Source organism: Erinaceus europaeus, chromosome 15 (assembly GCF_950295315.1).
Source record: "Erinaceus europaeus chromosome 15, mEriEur2.1, whole genome shotgun sequence".
NCBI classification, from domain to species: Eukaryota; Metazoa; Chordata; class Mammalia; order Eulipotyphla; family Erinaceidae; genus Erinaceus; species Erinaceus europaeus.
In genome coordinates, this window is record NC_080176.1 from 51,175,929 (window position 1) to 51,189,684 (window position 13,756).

The window sequence follows — 13,756 nt, forward strand, 5'->3', positions numbered from 1 at the left end:
CCCCGTGAGTCCTTTGCTTTGATGCAATACACCAAACCAGTTAAAATTTTTCTTTGTGTTTCCCTTTTCTGGATTTCTATCCATGAGTGAGATCATCCCATCGTCATCCTTCTCTTTCTGGTTTATCTCACTTAACACAACTCCTTCAAGCTCCATCCAAGATGAAGTAAAGAAGGGAAATTCATCATTCTTAATAACTGAGTAGTATTCCATTGTGTAATTTAGGTTTTTAAAAAATATTTATTTATTTATTCCCTTTTGTTGCCCTTGTTATTTTATTGCTGTAATTATTATTGTTGTTATTGACATCATCGTTGTTGGATAGGACAGAGAGAAATTCAGAAAGGAGAGGAAGGCAAGACAGAGGGGGGAGAGAAAGAGACCTGTATACCTGTTTCACCACCTGTGAAGCGACTCCCCTGCAGGTGGGGAGCCGGGGGCTCGAACCGGGATCCTTGCGCTGATCCTTGTGCTTTGCACCACCTGGGCTTAGCCTGCTGCACTACCACCCGACTCCCTAAACCTAAAATTTAGGTTTTTAAAGCATAGTATAACTATCACCATGATTTAGTTTTAACTATCACCATGATTTAGGTTTTTAAAGCATCGTATAACTATCACCATGACTGTATTTCTCAATATTTCATCACCCCAACCAAATAAACTCCATCCTACTAGTAGGCACTCCCTCCCTCCCATTCCTCATGCTCTCACACCATGAATCTCCGCATCCTCTCAGTATACTTGATTTTCCTAGACAGTTTATAAAAAATTGAACCATATAACATGTAGCATTTTATTTTTATAGAGATATAATTGTTATGCAACAGTATTTTAGTTTCAGGTTTAAAACATGTTTGACGTGTATTTAAATAAAGTGATCATCAGAATAAGTCTACTTTGTGTGTCACCTTAATAATTTTCAAGTGTGTTACACCTTATTACTGAGTGTAACCCCATGCTCCACATCACAGCATGTTGTCTTTGCATGGATGCCTCTTGAAAACATGCTAAGTGGGAGTTAACAGTTTACAGTATAGTTGTTGACACATGGGTGCAATTTCTCATCCCTCTATGACAGGCATTATTCTTTTTTGTTTTTCCCAATGTCCCTTTGTATAGCCACAACACACTTTATCTGGTCAACATTTGACAAGATATTTGGATTATTTCCATCTTTGGAACAATGCTACAATCAGTATTTGTTTCTCTATGTACAATTCTTTTGATGGTAAATCTTTCTGTAGCTGTTTAAGAAGCTGCCAGACAGTTTTCCAAAATAGCCACACCATTGTGCAGTCCCATCAGCAGTGTACTGTGGGTTTCCATTCCTCCACACCCTCCTCATTGCTTATTATTGTCCATCTTATAAAATTATAGCCATCCCAGAGAATCTGGTGGCTGCACATTGTGGTTTTGATTTGCATTTTCATGATGACTCAATGCTGAGCATCTTTCCGTTTGCTTACTGGCCATTTAGACATTTTTTGTGGAGAAATGTCTGTTCAGATCTTTTGTGCACCCTTTTTCAGAAATACCCATCCTCATGGGGTGCAGAAAGTGACCAAATACTTAAAATAAGTTAATAATGTCTATACATCAAAGACATGGACAGAGTAGGAGAGAGAAACCATAGTAGTGGCAATCAGTAAAGACTTTTCTAAATTTTTTATTTATAAAAAGGAAACATTGACAAAACCGTAGGATAAGAGGGATACAACTTCATACAATTCCCACCACCAGAACTCTGTATCCCATCTCCTCCCCTGATAGCTTTCCTATTCTTTAACCCTCTGGAAGTATGGACCCAAGGTCATTGTGGGATGCTGATGGTGGAAGGGCTGGCTTCTGTAATTGCTTCCCTGCTGAACATGGGTGTTGACAGGTCGATCCATACTCTCAGCCTGTCTCTCTGTTTCCCTAGTGGGGAAGGGCTCTGGGGAAGTGGAGCTCCAAGGCACATTGGTGGGGTTGTCTGTCCAGGGAAGTCTGGTTGCATCCTGCTAGCATCTGGAACCTGGTGGCCTATCCTGCCGCTGTTGTCAGAGCTCACGCCAGCAACTGCCTCCAAGTCTCCATCTTGGCTCCATCCCAGTGAAGACTTTTCTAAGATGATAGCTTAATGAAAGACAGTAACAGAGCAGAGAATGCTGGGTAGTAGAGTAGAAAGTTGGTTCATTTGCATTGCTCTTAACAGCTGAGTAATATTTCATTATTTGTATATGCTGTTATTGCTGCTGAGGTTGTTGTTAGATAGAGAAATTGAGAGAGGAGGGGGAGAGAGAAAGGGAGAGAGAAAGATAGATACATGGAGACCTACTTCACTGCTTGTGAACCAATCCCCCTGCAGGTGGGAAGTCCAGGGCTTGAACTGGGATCCTTGTGCCAGTGCTTGCGCTTCATACTATGTGCACTTAACCCAGTGCGCTACTGCCTGGGCCACTATACCACTTTTTTTTTTTTTTAAGTCACTCATCTAATGTTGGACGTCTGGGTTGCTTCCACGTTCTGGTGATTATAAACTGTGCTAGCTTTGAACATAGGTGTACACAGATCTCTTCTGACAGGTTTATCTGTCTCTCTTGAGTAAATCCTCAGGAGAGAAATTGCTGGATTGTAGGGTAGGTCCATTCCTAATGTCCCAGTAAGTCTCCAAATTGCTTTCCACGGTGCTTGGACCATTTTGCACTCCCACCAGCAGTGAAGAAGTTTTCATCCTCTTTGATAAAACTTAAGGACATCATGTTGAGTGAAATAAGCCAAAAAGAGAAGAACAGACAACAAATGATCTCACTTATTACTGGGTCTTAATAAAGTAGAGATGGGGATGGAGAGCACAAAGTGAAATATGGACTGCGTATGGTGTATTGCACTAAAGCAAAGGACTTTGGGGAGCTGGGTAGGAAGAAGAGGAAGAAAACTTTGTGAGGGGCAATTACCTCATAAAATTATATGTTTATGTCAATGATTGAACTGAAAAGAATTAACCCCCTTAATAAGAAGAAAGAAAGGAAGGAAGGAAGGGAAAGAAAGAAAGAAAGAAAGAAAGAAAGAAAGAAAGAAAGAAAGAAAGAAAGAAAAAAGAAAGAAAGAAAGAAAAAAAGAAAGAAAGAAAGGGAGATGGTTCATGTGGCTGAAAGGACAGAGCTTGAGAAAGTCACAAGTCAAACTGGAGAGATCGACTTCATCTGTGTTCTGTGTTCCTAGAGGTCCCCTTTCCTCCTTCCCCTCCCTAACTTCCTGCAACCAAGAAACCATGGTGATTCCCTTAAGTCAGCCCTGATTATCCCATTCCTCTACTGAAGAAAACAAGCTATTGATTGAACCAGTGTATGAAAGGACTAGTAAGCGAAAACTTCTTCATGGTCAGCATGACGATACGGAAACTCCCTGAGGTGGTGTAAGGAGCTGCAGTGTGTGGTCTTCACACTTGCATGACTGTCTCTCACCAAGTCTGTGAAATCTCAACCACACTCAACTTTTCTCATGTCTTGAACATGGCAGGCATGTCTTTGGGGGAAAATTTCCTTTATTCATTCTCTTCTTTACCTGGACTGTGTTTCCTCCCCATAGTGAAGTTGGCAAACTCTTCCTCCTGTGGAATCACTTCAGTCACTTGACAGCTCCCCCTACCCCCAAGCCTTCTTGGCAAGTAAAAGGAGTTCTGCTCTTTGTCCCCAGTAGTTTCTTCATAATTTAGGACAGAGCACTTAGCTGTATCTATAGTTCAGATCCAACAGTTCTCAGGATGAATTTTCCTGTCTGTCTCTCCTTGAGCTACTCTTTATCATTTATCTCATTTCTATTAATCTCTCAGCCCAGAAGAGCACATGCCCAGAATAAAGTCCAGTTAAGTAATTAAACAAAAGCTTATTAATATTGCAGGTCTTATGGTATTGTTTGCTAAATGCCTGGTTGAAGGAGACACACATTTTAACCAGGAAGGGACTAACTTAAAGGCAAGGTGCTGGGGGCTGGGTGGTGGCACACCTGTTTGGGCAGACACATTACAGTGAGCAAGGACCTGAGTTCAAGCCCTAGTCCCCACCCACAGGGGGAAGCTTCACAAGTGGTGAAGCAGGGCTGCAGTTGTCTCTCTGTCTCTCTCCCTCTTTATCTCCCCCTTTTCTCTTGATTTTTGGCTGTATCCATCCAATAAATAAAAATAATTTTAAAAAATAGGGTGGCCTAAGTAATATCTCTTTTGTCACTAGTAGTCCAGTGCATTATCCATTGCACCACAGAGCCAGCCTGTCAGCTAAATACTCTAGTACTAGGCAGTTTTAAGGTCTCTATTCCCTTCTGAAAGTGACTACAGTTTTATAAAATGCCTTTGCTTCCAGAGGATAACTTTGTATATGTAAAGCAGCAAAGAAACCCATGAGCTAAGCTAATATTTTCCTCAAAAAAAGCTCAAATAATTGTAGAGCACTTGGTTGGGCTTCTAGAATTCATTCTAATAGTGGAAGATGTCTGGTGACCATATGTCCTGGACTTTCTTAGGATAGGCCTAATTTCATGTAATTGAATCCTGTTTCAGAAAGGTGATTTACTCCATGTTTAATTAAATTCATTTGAATATGCATAACTTCATATTATATTTTTTCAAATACACAAATGAAAATCAAAAATATTTTGTCTGAGTATGTATTATAAGTTTGATTTTAAAATGGGGTCTTAGTCATAGGAAAGGCATCTGAAAGCCCTTTGGGCCTGGAAAGATGGCTGTTCTTATTAGGAGTAATTAATAGGTCAATCTCTTAAAACCAGTCTGTAACAGATTATGAGAGAATATTACCTGCCCTTTGTCAGGTGATAAAATATGTGTAACAGCTAACTCTTGCTGCATGTTAAATACAGTAAAAGCTAGTGACCTAAAACAGCAGTCACTGCTCCTAATATTGTGGGTTAGAAATGTGGGACTGGTTCCACTGAGGGATTTTCATGCGGCTGCAGTTCGTGAATGGCTTGGTGGCAGCAGAATGTTCTCCTGTGGTCTTATTCGCCTGGCTGAGTATTTGGCTGCTGGCTGGGTTATGTAACTTTGGCAGAAGAGCTCATACTTCTTCACCTCATAGCAGCACTTCCAAAGAGCATATCCCAGAGTTTGTTGATGTCCAGTTGGCCAAGGCAAACCAATGATACAATCTTAGATTCAGGGAAGGAAGGGCCTACCAGGGTAAAGAAGCAGGGAGACTTGGGCTCCAATAGTCCATCTTCACCTGTCATCAACATAAATCCTTCTTGGCATGGTGTTAGCAATGACATCCGCTTCACGTGTCCTGGGAATTGATTTATAAAGTTATAAATTTAAAAATAAATGTGGGCTAGCCATATGGGAAATGGTTACATCTATCAAGATGGCTGCCTGTCATGGATGTTAACAATAGCATGGTGTCAACCACAAGAAATGTTAATATCTTTTAACCTCTGTGAAGAATGTATATTCAGTGCTCTTAAGAAATTATTTTAAGTGGGACAGTAGTATGGTGGTTATGGTTTATAGAGAGCCATTTCTTTGGAGAGAATATGTACTAAAGTTATTTAGAGATGAAATGATATGATCAATATGATCTCAGATTTACTTCAAAAAAATTGACTCTGAGATCAGGGACAGGGAGTTAGGTAGACATGACTCATTACTGGTCAGGAGCTGGTTGTTGGTGAACTCTCATTGGTGGTGGGAACTTCACAGTCTATACACTTTTCTTCAGACTTTGTGTGTGTTTGGTAATTTCTACAATAAACAATTAAAAACGAGTGGGCTGATGAGACAGTTCAGTTGGATAGTGCACTTGCTTTGTCATGCACATGAACCAGGTGCGAGCCTGGCCCCCACTGTACTGACAGAAGGTGCAGTGCTGTGATGTCTTTCTGTCCATGTATTTCTGTCTGAAAAAGTCATCCTGGAGCAGCAAATCCCATGTGATGTTAAGATAATTAGGTAGGTAAGTAGATGATGGGTGGATGGATGGATGGATGGATGGATGTTCATATGGTGACCTCAAAGATAAGTGGAAGTTGTCTCAGCCCTTGAAACTCTTCCCCCAGCTTGCTCTGTGGAGTGAAGTAGGTCACAGAAACCACAAGGCTGGCTTCTCACCTGGGCTTTAGTTTATCAGTGGTGTTCTACATTTAATTAAAAGAATCAGAAGGCATTCAGCAAAGTAACCATTAAAAGGATCTCTCCATCATTTGGGAGAGATTAGATGTCTTTCAGGACAGGGCTGATTTCACTTTGTGTTCCAGCAAAGGGTACCTACTGCACCTATAGTCAATTATCTTGGACACCATGGGTTCTAATTAAGTCCCAAGCTGAGGCCTCTTCCCCTCCAGGTGTTTTCTTGCGCTCATTGTTCTCGACTCTAATCTGTGGTGCGCCCTAGAATCTGAAGTCTGAGATGCTGCCCTAGCCTTTAGGTGCAATCTATCTTTATGTCATCAGTGGACTCTGATGAGCATAGACTTTTTTTTCTTTTTTTCATAACCCCACAAAGGAGTGCCATCTCCAAATGTCATGTTACACTGCCCCCGACAGCCAAGTTCAAGGCCACAGTAGATCTACTGGAATTCCATGCCGCCTCTCCCCCAGGTCTGAACTTAAGAACATCCCAGTTGGGTTCCCTTGTAGAGTGTTGCTTTGATGATTTTTCCAGGTTTTTTTTTTTTTTTTTCATTTAAATTTCCTGGTTGTCTTCATCTTCTTTGTCAAAAGGCAGTTAAAGTGGATTTCACTGCAGGCACAGTCTGTGAGCCTCTGTGAAAGGAACTGTGAACAGAATGCTATTTGATCCTTGATCTCTGAGGTTAGACAAGGAATTAGAAATATCTGAACTCTCCATTAGCCCCTAATCTTATCTTTCCAAATGTGTGCTTAATGAGAAGCAGAATCAATACTGAAGGTCAGGAGAAGTTCAAACAGTCAAAACGTTTTATATATAAAGATGAGGAGAAAGAATTGGCTAGAAGTAGTTTAAAATACTGTCCTTCATCTCCGTGGTTAGGTGGACAACCATTCTCAAACTTTCCTTAGAAAATGTCATTTAAAATGTGAGAGCCCAGTTGATGAATATGATTAGCCATAGGGTAGGGGCTCTCTTTTAGTCTTCACATTGGACAGGAAATCCCTGAGAAGTAGAATTGGCCAGTGAGCTTTTATAACAACAGAGCTTTTGCTGAACTCATGACGCTAAATATATATATATATATTTACTTCTTTATTTTCCCTTTTGTTGCCCTTGTCATTTTTTATTGTTGTTGTAGTTATTATTGTTGTTGTTATTGATGTCATCGTTGTTAGATAGGACAGAGAGAAATGGAGAGAGGAGAGGAAGACAGAGAGGGGGAGAGAAAGATAGACACATGCAGACCTGCTTCACCACCTTGAAGCGACTCCCCTGCAGGTGGGGAGCCGGGGATCGAACCAGGATCTTTGGCCAGACCTTGTGCTTCGCACCACATGCGCTTAATCTGCCGGGCTACCACCCGACTCCCCTCATAACACTTTTTGTATTAACCCACCCAAAATTATGTCTAACAAATAAAATATGAGGAGACAAAATCGTCAAAATATTAGCTTTTCTCCATATATCTGGGAGCTTGTTGCAAAATTCTCTGGGACATAAGTAGTACACTTTGTGAAATCACTCACTACAGAGATAGACCTAGAGGAACTCATGATGGGGTTGGTGAAGGATAGGTGCACTGGGAAGTATGAAGTGTGCCCAGACCTATGAAATGGCACATGAAAGGGCTCTAGGGCTAAAAGGGACCAGCCTGGCCTTGACTCAGTCAGCCTCACCTTGAAGGAGGAATATCACTACTAGAGCTCTCCATGCAGACAACCGCTGCTCTTTGTAGTGTCCAGGCATTCTGGAGCTAGAGAATGTTGTTATATTTCCTCTGAATCCTCTCACATGTCAGAACTGAGCTGTGAAGTGTGACAAGAGCACACACAGGCTGGAGAACTGTACCATTGGGGCTGTGGGTCCTTGGACTCCCTGGTTGCCAAGTCAGAGAAACTGCTGGATTTGGCCAGACTTGGCTCAACTGGGCTTCAAGCTGGTCTAACCTAACAGTGCTAAGTGATGGTGGAATTCATTAGCATGCTAGGCCCCTTCCTCTGAGAACTTGAGGTGGGGAGAAGCAATAGTCATTAGTGAGTACCAGCTACTGGGAAGGCTTTGCCTTAGGGGCTTTGCCTAAGTTAACTTTGCATGGCTATTCTCAACACAAACCTGAAAATGAAATATCATTTTATAGCTTCTTTAATTGTTAAAAATTATCTTTATTTGTTTATTGGATAGAGGCAGCCAGAAATCGAGAGGGAAGGGGGGTGATAGAGAGGGAGAGAGACAGAGTACTGCTTCACCACTCTCAAAACTTTACCCCCTACAGGTGGGGACTGTGGGTTTGAACCTGGGTCCTTGTGCATTGTAACATGTGCGTTCAACCAGGTGCTCCACCACTCAGCCCTGAAATGAAATATCATTATTCTCATCTGATGAACTAGAGGGAGGGAAAGTCATCTACCTACCTACCTGTGGGTCACTTTTGGTTCATTGGTGGCATAGCCAACAAGCACACAAAGGTCTGGTCAGTGGCAAACATGCACTTGTCTTCATATATAGCTTTAGCTGTTAAAATAGATTCAGATATAGATAAATTTCTTAAAGAATCCTGAGCTACAGGTGAGTATAGACCAGAGATGAGTAAGCACAAATCAGGGCAGAACTCCCAGGCAGAGGGAGCTGAGAGAGAGGGAGGTGGCTGGTGGTCATGTGGGCTGAGAAAGTCCACAAGTAAGGTCAGGGCAGAATGTGGTGAAAATATGGCAGATCTGGGCACCAACTAAAAAACTGGAAACTGGAGGCGAACTAAACTAGAAGATGGCAGGATGCCATGCAGGTACGGAGCCAATTGGCTAAGGCTTCTACCTGGAAACTCAAGTGATAAAGGGTGAGGCAATTATTTCTCTGCACTAATGAAATATCAACTTTAAGAAGAAACTCATAAGATCTGATTCTAGTGACCAAGTCTGCTTCTAGATATATTTCCTCTACATCCCACATGCACAGTCTGGTGTCGCTGGGTTCCACATCCAGCTCTGAGATGGGGCTACTGAGAGTCCCTTGATAATGGCAGCTCTACCATCCCAAGAAGATGAAGCTGCTCAGAAAGGTCTCTGTGTGTGGTCACTGTCCACTTCCTTGCATCTCCAGGTGCCTCCCACCCAATTTATTTCCATCAGGGTAATCATTGAGGCTTGCTGCCTGCATGATGAATCCATTGCTCCTGGCAGCCATTTTGTGTCCATCCCCTTTTTTTCTTTTAGTTATACAGAGAAATTGAGAGGGGCGGGTGAGATAGAGAGGGAGAGAGCAGGGGCTGGGTGGTGGCACACCTGGTTGAGTGTACATGTCATAATGTGCACAGACCTAGGTTCAAGCCCCCAGCTCCCAACTGCAGGAGGAAAGCTTCATGAATGGGGAAGCAGTGCTGAAGGTGTCATTCTGTTCCTCTCCCTTTCTATATCCCTCTTTCTCATGATTTCTGGCTATCTCTATCAAGTAAATAAAGATTTAAAATTTTTAAAAAAGAATAGAGAGAGGGGAAAAAAAGAGGTACCCACAGCACTGCTTCACCATTTAAGCAAACTTAAATGTCCATTCAGACTGTGAAATGATGTCATGGCTGACCATGCACTGGGCCCTTTCTGCTTTTTCAGCTGGCTTTGAGGCTGGAGGATGGTGACGAGACAGCAGAGCCCCCACCCAGTGGGCGTCGGGACAGAAGAAGGGCCAGTGTGTGCTCCAGTGGTGTGGGCGAGCACCAGGGCCTAGACCGCAGGCGGAGCCGTAGGCACTCAGTACAGAACATCAAGAGTCCCCTGTCTGCTCCCACAAGCCCCTGCTCCCAGTCAGCTCCCAGCTTCAAGACCAGTCAAGTGCGAGATCTCTGTGAAAAGTAAGTATTTGGGCTGGGTGGTATCACATCCAGATGAGCATACATGCAACCATGAGCAAGAACCCAGGTTTGAGCCACTTGTTCCTGCCTGCAGCGGGAAAGCTTCATGATGGTGAAGCAGGTCTGCAGGTGACTCTTCTTCTTCCTCTCTACCTTCCTCTCCCTTCTCAATTTCTCTCTGTTCTATCTTGGAAAGCTTGTAAGAACAGATCATGTTTTATTATTATTATTATTTATTTATAAAATGGAAACACTGACAAGACCATAGGACAAGAGGACACAATTCCCCACAATTCCCACCACCAGAACTATGTATCCCATCCCCTCCCTTGATAGCTTTCCTATTCTTTATCCCTCTGGGAGTATGGACCTAGAATCATTATGGGGTACAGAAGGTAGAAGGTATGGCTTCTGTAATTGCTTCCCCGCTGAACATGGGCACTGACAGGTTTATCCATACTTCCAGCCTATTTCTATCTTTCCCTAGTGGGGTAGGGCTCTCGGGAAGTAGGGTGGGGTTGTCTGCCCAGAGAAGTCCAGTTTGCATCATGGTAGCATCAGGAACCTGGTGGCTGAAAGAAGAGTTAAGATATTAAGCAGAACAAGCTGTTGACTAATCATGAACCTGTAATATTTCAGAGGCTGTAATATTTCAGATGAAGATTTGGGGTCTTGAAGATTTTGGAAAAAGCTAGTAGGTCTGTATTAAGTATATTCCAAGGGGCCCATGACTTTACTAGTTTTTACCTGAGCCTGACGTGAGAACATCTTTTACAGATTGGTGATTATGAAGTCACTTTATCTGTGAAGCCTGTTGGAAAGATTTGCTTCTGTGTCACCAAGATGACAACAGAATTGTTTGCACAGGAAGAATACTAGAGGGATGGTGGCGAGAAGTGAAATGGGAAGAGATCCAGGCTTTCATAGTTAAGCTGACATCTATGACTCAGTATGTCACCTAAAAGTCCAGTAATTCATTGTGTTGGTTTCCCTGTCAACTTTGAAAGAGACAGAAGTAAGCCTAACCTAGGTCACTCTTCATCTCCTAGAGTAGCTTGGCCTTCCTTACTGCTAACTTGCAGCGACATGCTTGTGTCTGCCACACCTGAGAAGTTCTAGGCCCGACTTTTATAACACTGGGACCCAAGTGATGCTGACACAGTTCTCGTTTCAATCTGAAAGTAGAACCACTTTAATATGATTCGGTGGCTTGTTGAGGGGGGTTGGGAATGCTCAGGTTATTTTTCAATATAAGCTCATGCTACCAGCATTTCTGCACCCCTTAAAATAACCAAGTAGAAGTACTGTGGTTTTGGAGAGTAGAATGACTGTGTACATATGAAAAAATAGAGAAATCTGTATTAGAGGACCAGGGAGATAACTCAGTTGTAGAACACCAGACTTGCATGATACCTAGCATTGCATATTCTAGAGCTGAAGAATGATCACTCCCCCCCTTCTCATTATTTTTTCATAAAAATCTTTTGGAGGGCCAGGTGGTGGCAAACCTGGTTAAGCGCACACATTACAGTCTGCAAGGACCTGGGTTTAAGCCCCTCATCCCCACCTGTAGGGGGAAAGCTTTACAAATGGTAAAGCAGGGCTGCAGGTGTCTCTCTGTCTCTTTCCCTCTCTATCTTCCCCACCTCTCTCAATTTCTCTCTGTCTCTATCCAGTACTAAATGAAAAAATATTAAAAATAAAAACTTAAAAAAAGATTTTATAAAAAAAATAAATGTTTTAAAAAAAGATATATTTGGGAGTCGGGCGGTAGCGCAGCGGGTTAAGCGCATGTGGCACAAAGCCCAAGGACCAGCGTAAGGATTCTGGTTCAAGCCCCCAGCTCCCAACCTGCAGAGGAGTCACTTCACAGGTGGTGAAACAGGTCTTCAGGTGTCTATCTTTCTCTCCCCCTCTCTGTCTTCCCCTCCTCTCTCCATTTCTCTCTGTCCTATCTAACGACAACATCAATAACAACAACAATAAAAAAGATAACAAAGGCAACAAAAGGGAAAAAAATAAAATTTAAAAAAATGTCAAAAGATATATTCAAGGTTGGAGACAGATTTATGGGAGCTGGGTGCTGGCATACCCAATAGAACATACATCTTACAATGCACAAGGACCTGTGTTCAAGCACCTGGTCCCCATCTGCAGGGGGGAAGCTTCATGAGAAGGAAGTAGGGCAGCAAGTGTCTTTTGTCTTCTCTCCCTCTCTGCCTCCCCCTTCCCTCTCAATTATCCTTTGTACCTATGCAATAAGTAAATCTAAAATAAATTAAAATATGTTCTTCTAAAATAAGAATAGTATTTTATACTAGCATAGTCCTTTAACATCATTTTAATTTAATCCTCAGAAGTTTCCTTGGTTGGATCCAGTCAGAACAAGTATCACTGGCATCATTTTATTTTATTTTAAAATTTTTATTTATTTATTTATTACTTGATAGAGACAGAAATTGAGTGGGGTGGGGCCATTGAGAGAGAAGAGCAACACCAGCAGCCCTGCTTCACCACTCATGAAGCTTTCTCCCTGAAGGTGAGGATCAGGGGGTTGAACATAGTTCCTTGCACACTGTAATGTGTCCAAGCCTTTGGCCCTGGCCTCTTCATGTCCAGATCTTAGAAAACAACTTCCCAACCAACCATTCCTAAAACATAATTATTGAGCAAGATTTGCACTTCTGACTAAGTAGAGGGGAAATTTTACATATATACTATGTTGGTATTTTGTTATCACGGTAAATATGAGAATTCATTGCTCTAAAAAATAGAAAATCACAAAGTCTAACTCTAGAGATCTAAGACAACTAGATCTAAGGATGCACGAGACCCTAAACTCACAGGGGTTTCTTTGGCTTCTTAGAACATGTGAGTCTACAATCATCGTTACCAAAGAAGTATGAGTTCATTGGCTACCTAGCACCTAGGAGTTTCTTGTGACTCTGTGTGTGTGTCATCATGAGCTGCATTTTCGTGCTTAAATTTTAGTTTTAATTAAAAGGAAAATGCTTTCATTCATTTTTTTCTTTTTTTATTAATTGAGAAAGCTATTTTTAGCAGCTAATGGGCAAAAGAGTGGTAGTGTATCATCACTGAACTAAAGTGTCTTCAAGATTGTCTGGCCCAGAGCAAAAGACCTTTCTGTGCTCTTCCAGACTTCCCCTCTGATGCACTTCCTTCTGTCCTTGACAGTCTCTGCTTGTGAGGAAGGTCTTATGGCCCAAATTTGCTCTGTGATGCCATAGTTTTAATATTTCTTAGCATTCCACCATGTAGATACAATTTCTCTAGGTTGTTTTTTGTTTGTTTCTTTGTTTTGCCTCCAGTGATATCACTGGGGCTCAGTGCCTATACTACGAATCCACTGCTCCTGTGGTCATTTTTATTTGTTTGCTTGTTTGTTTGGATAGGACAGAGAGAAATTGAGAGGGGATGAGAATATAGAGAGTGAGAGATACCTGCTGACCTGCATAGGATTTAATAGATGAACGTTAGGTTTCACCTTGCTGATTTCCAAACAACATCCAACCCACAGAGGTCATTTTGAAATGCACTGTCACTGATGTTAGCATACAGGCCACCCAGCTTTCAGTCATGTGCATATTTTAATGACTATGGAAGAGTAACAGTGACCAGGGATATAATGAATGTCATAAACTACTGCCATGTGCCTCAAAGCCAAGGGTTGGAAACGTTCTTTGTCAAGGGCAGCTCTGACAGCCTGGAAGTCTCTGTTGGATTTACTTGACTAAATTCTGCCTTTGTAGCAGAAAAGTAGCCACAGTTA

At 42.1% G+C, this 13,756-nt stretch overlaps 1 protein-coding gene across 18 annotated transcripts in view; it reads left to right on the plus strand.

Annotated features, from left to right (window-relative positions):
- FHOD3 (formin homology 2 domain containing 3) overlaps nucleotides 1-13,756 on the plus strand; it is a 588,579-nt gene that overhangs the window by 402,468 nt on the left and 172,355 nt on the right. For all 18 annotated transcript variants that reach the window (XM_060173747.1, XM_060173744.1, XM_060173740.1 and 15 more), the window contains one exon: nucleotides 9,728-9,966. In XM_060173747.1, the coding sequence (XP_060029730.1) occupies nucleotides 9,728-9,966 (239 nt within the window). The remainder of the gene's footprint in view (nucleotides 1-9,727; nucleotides 9,967-13,756) is intronic.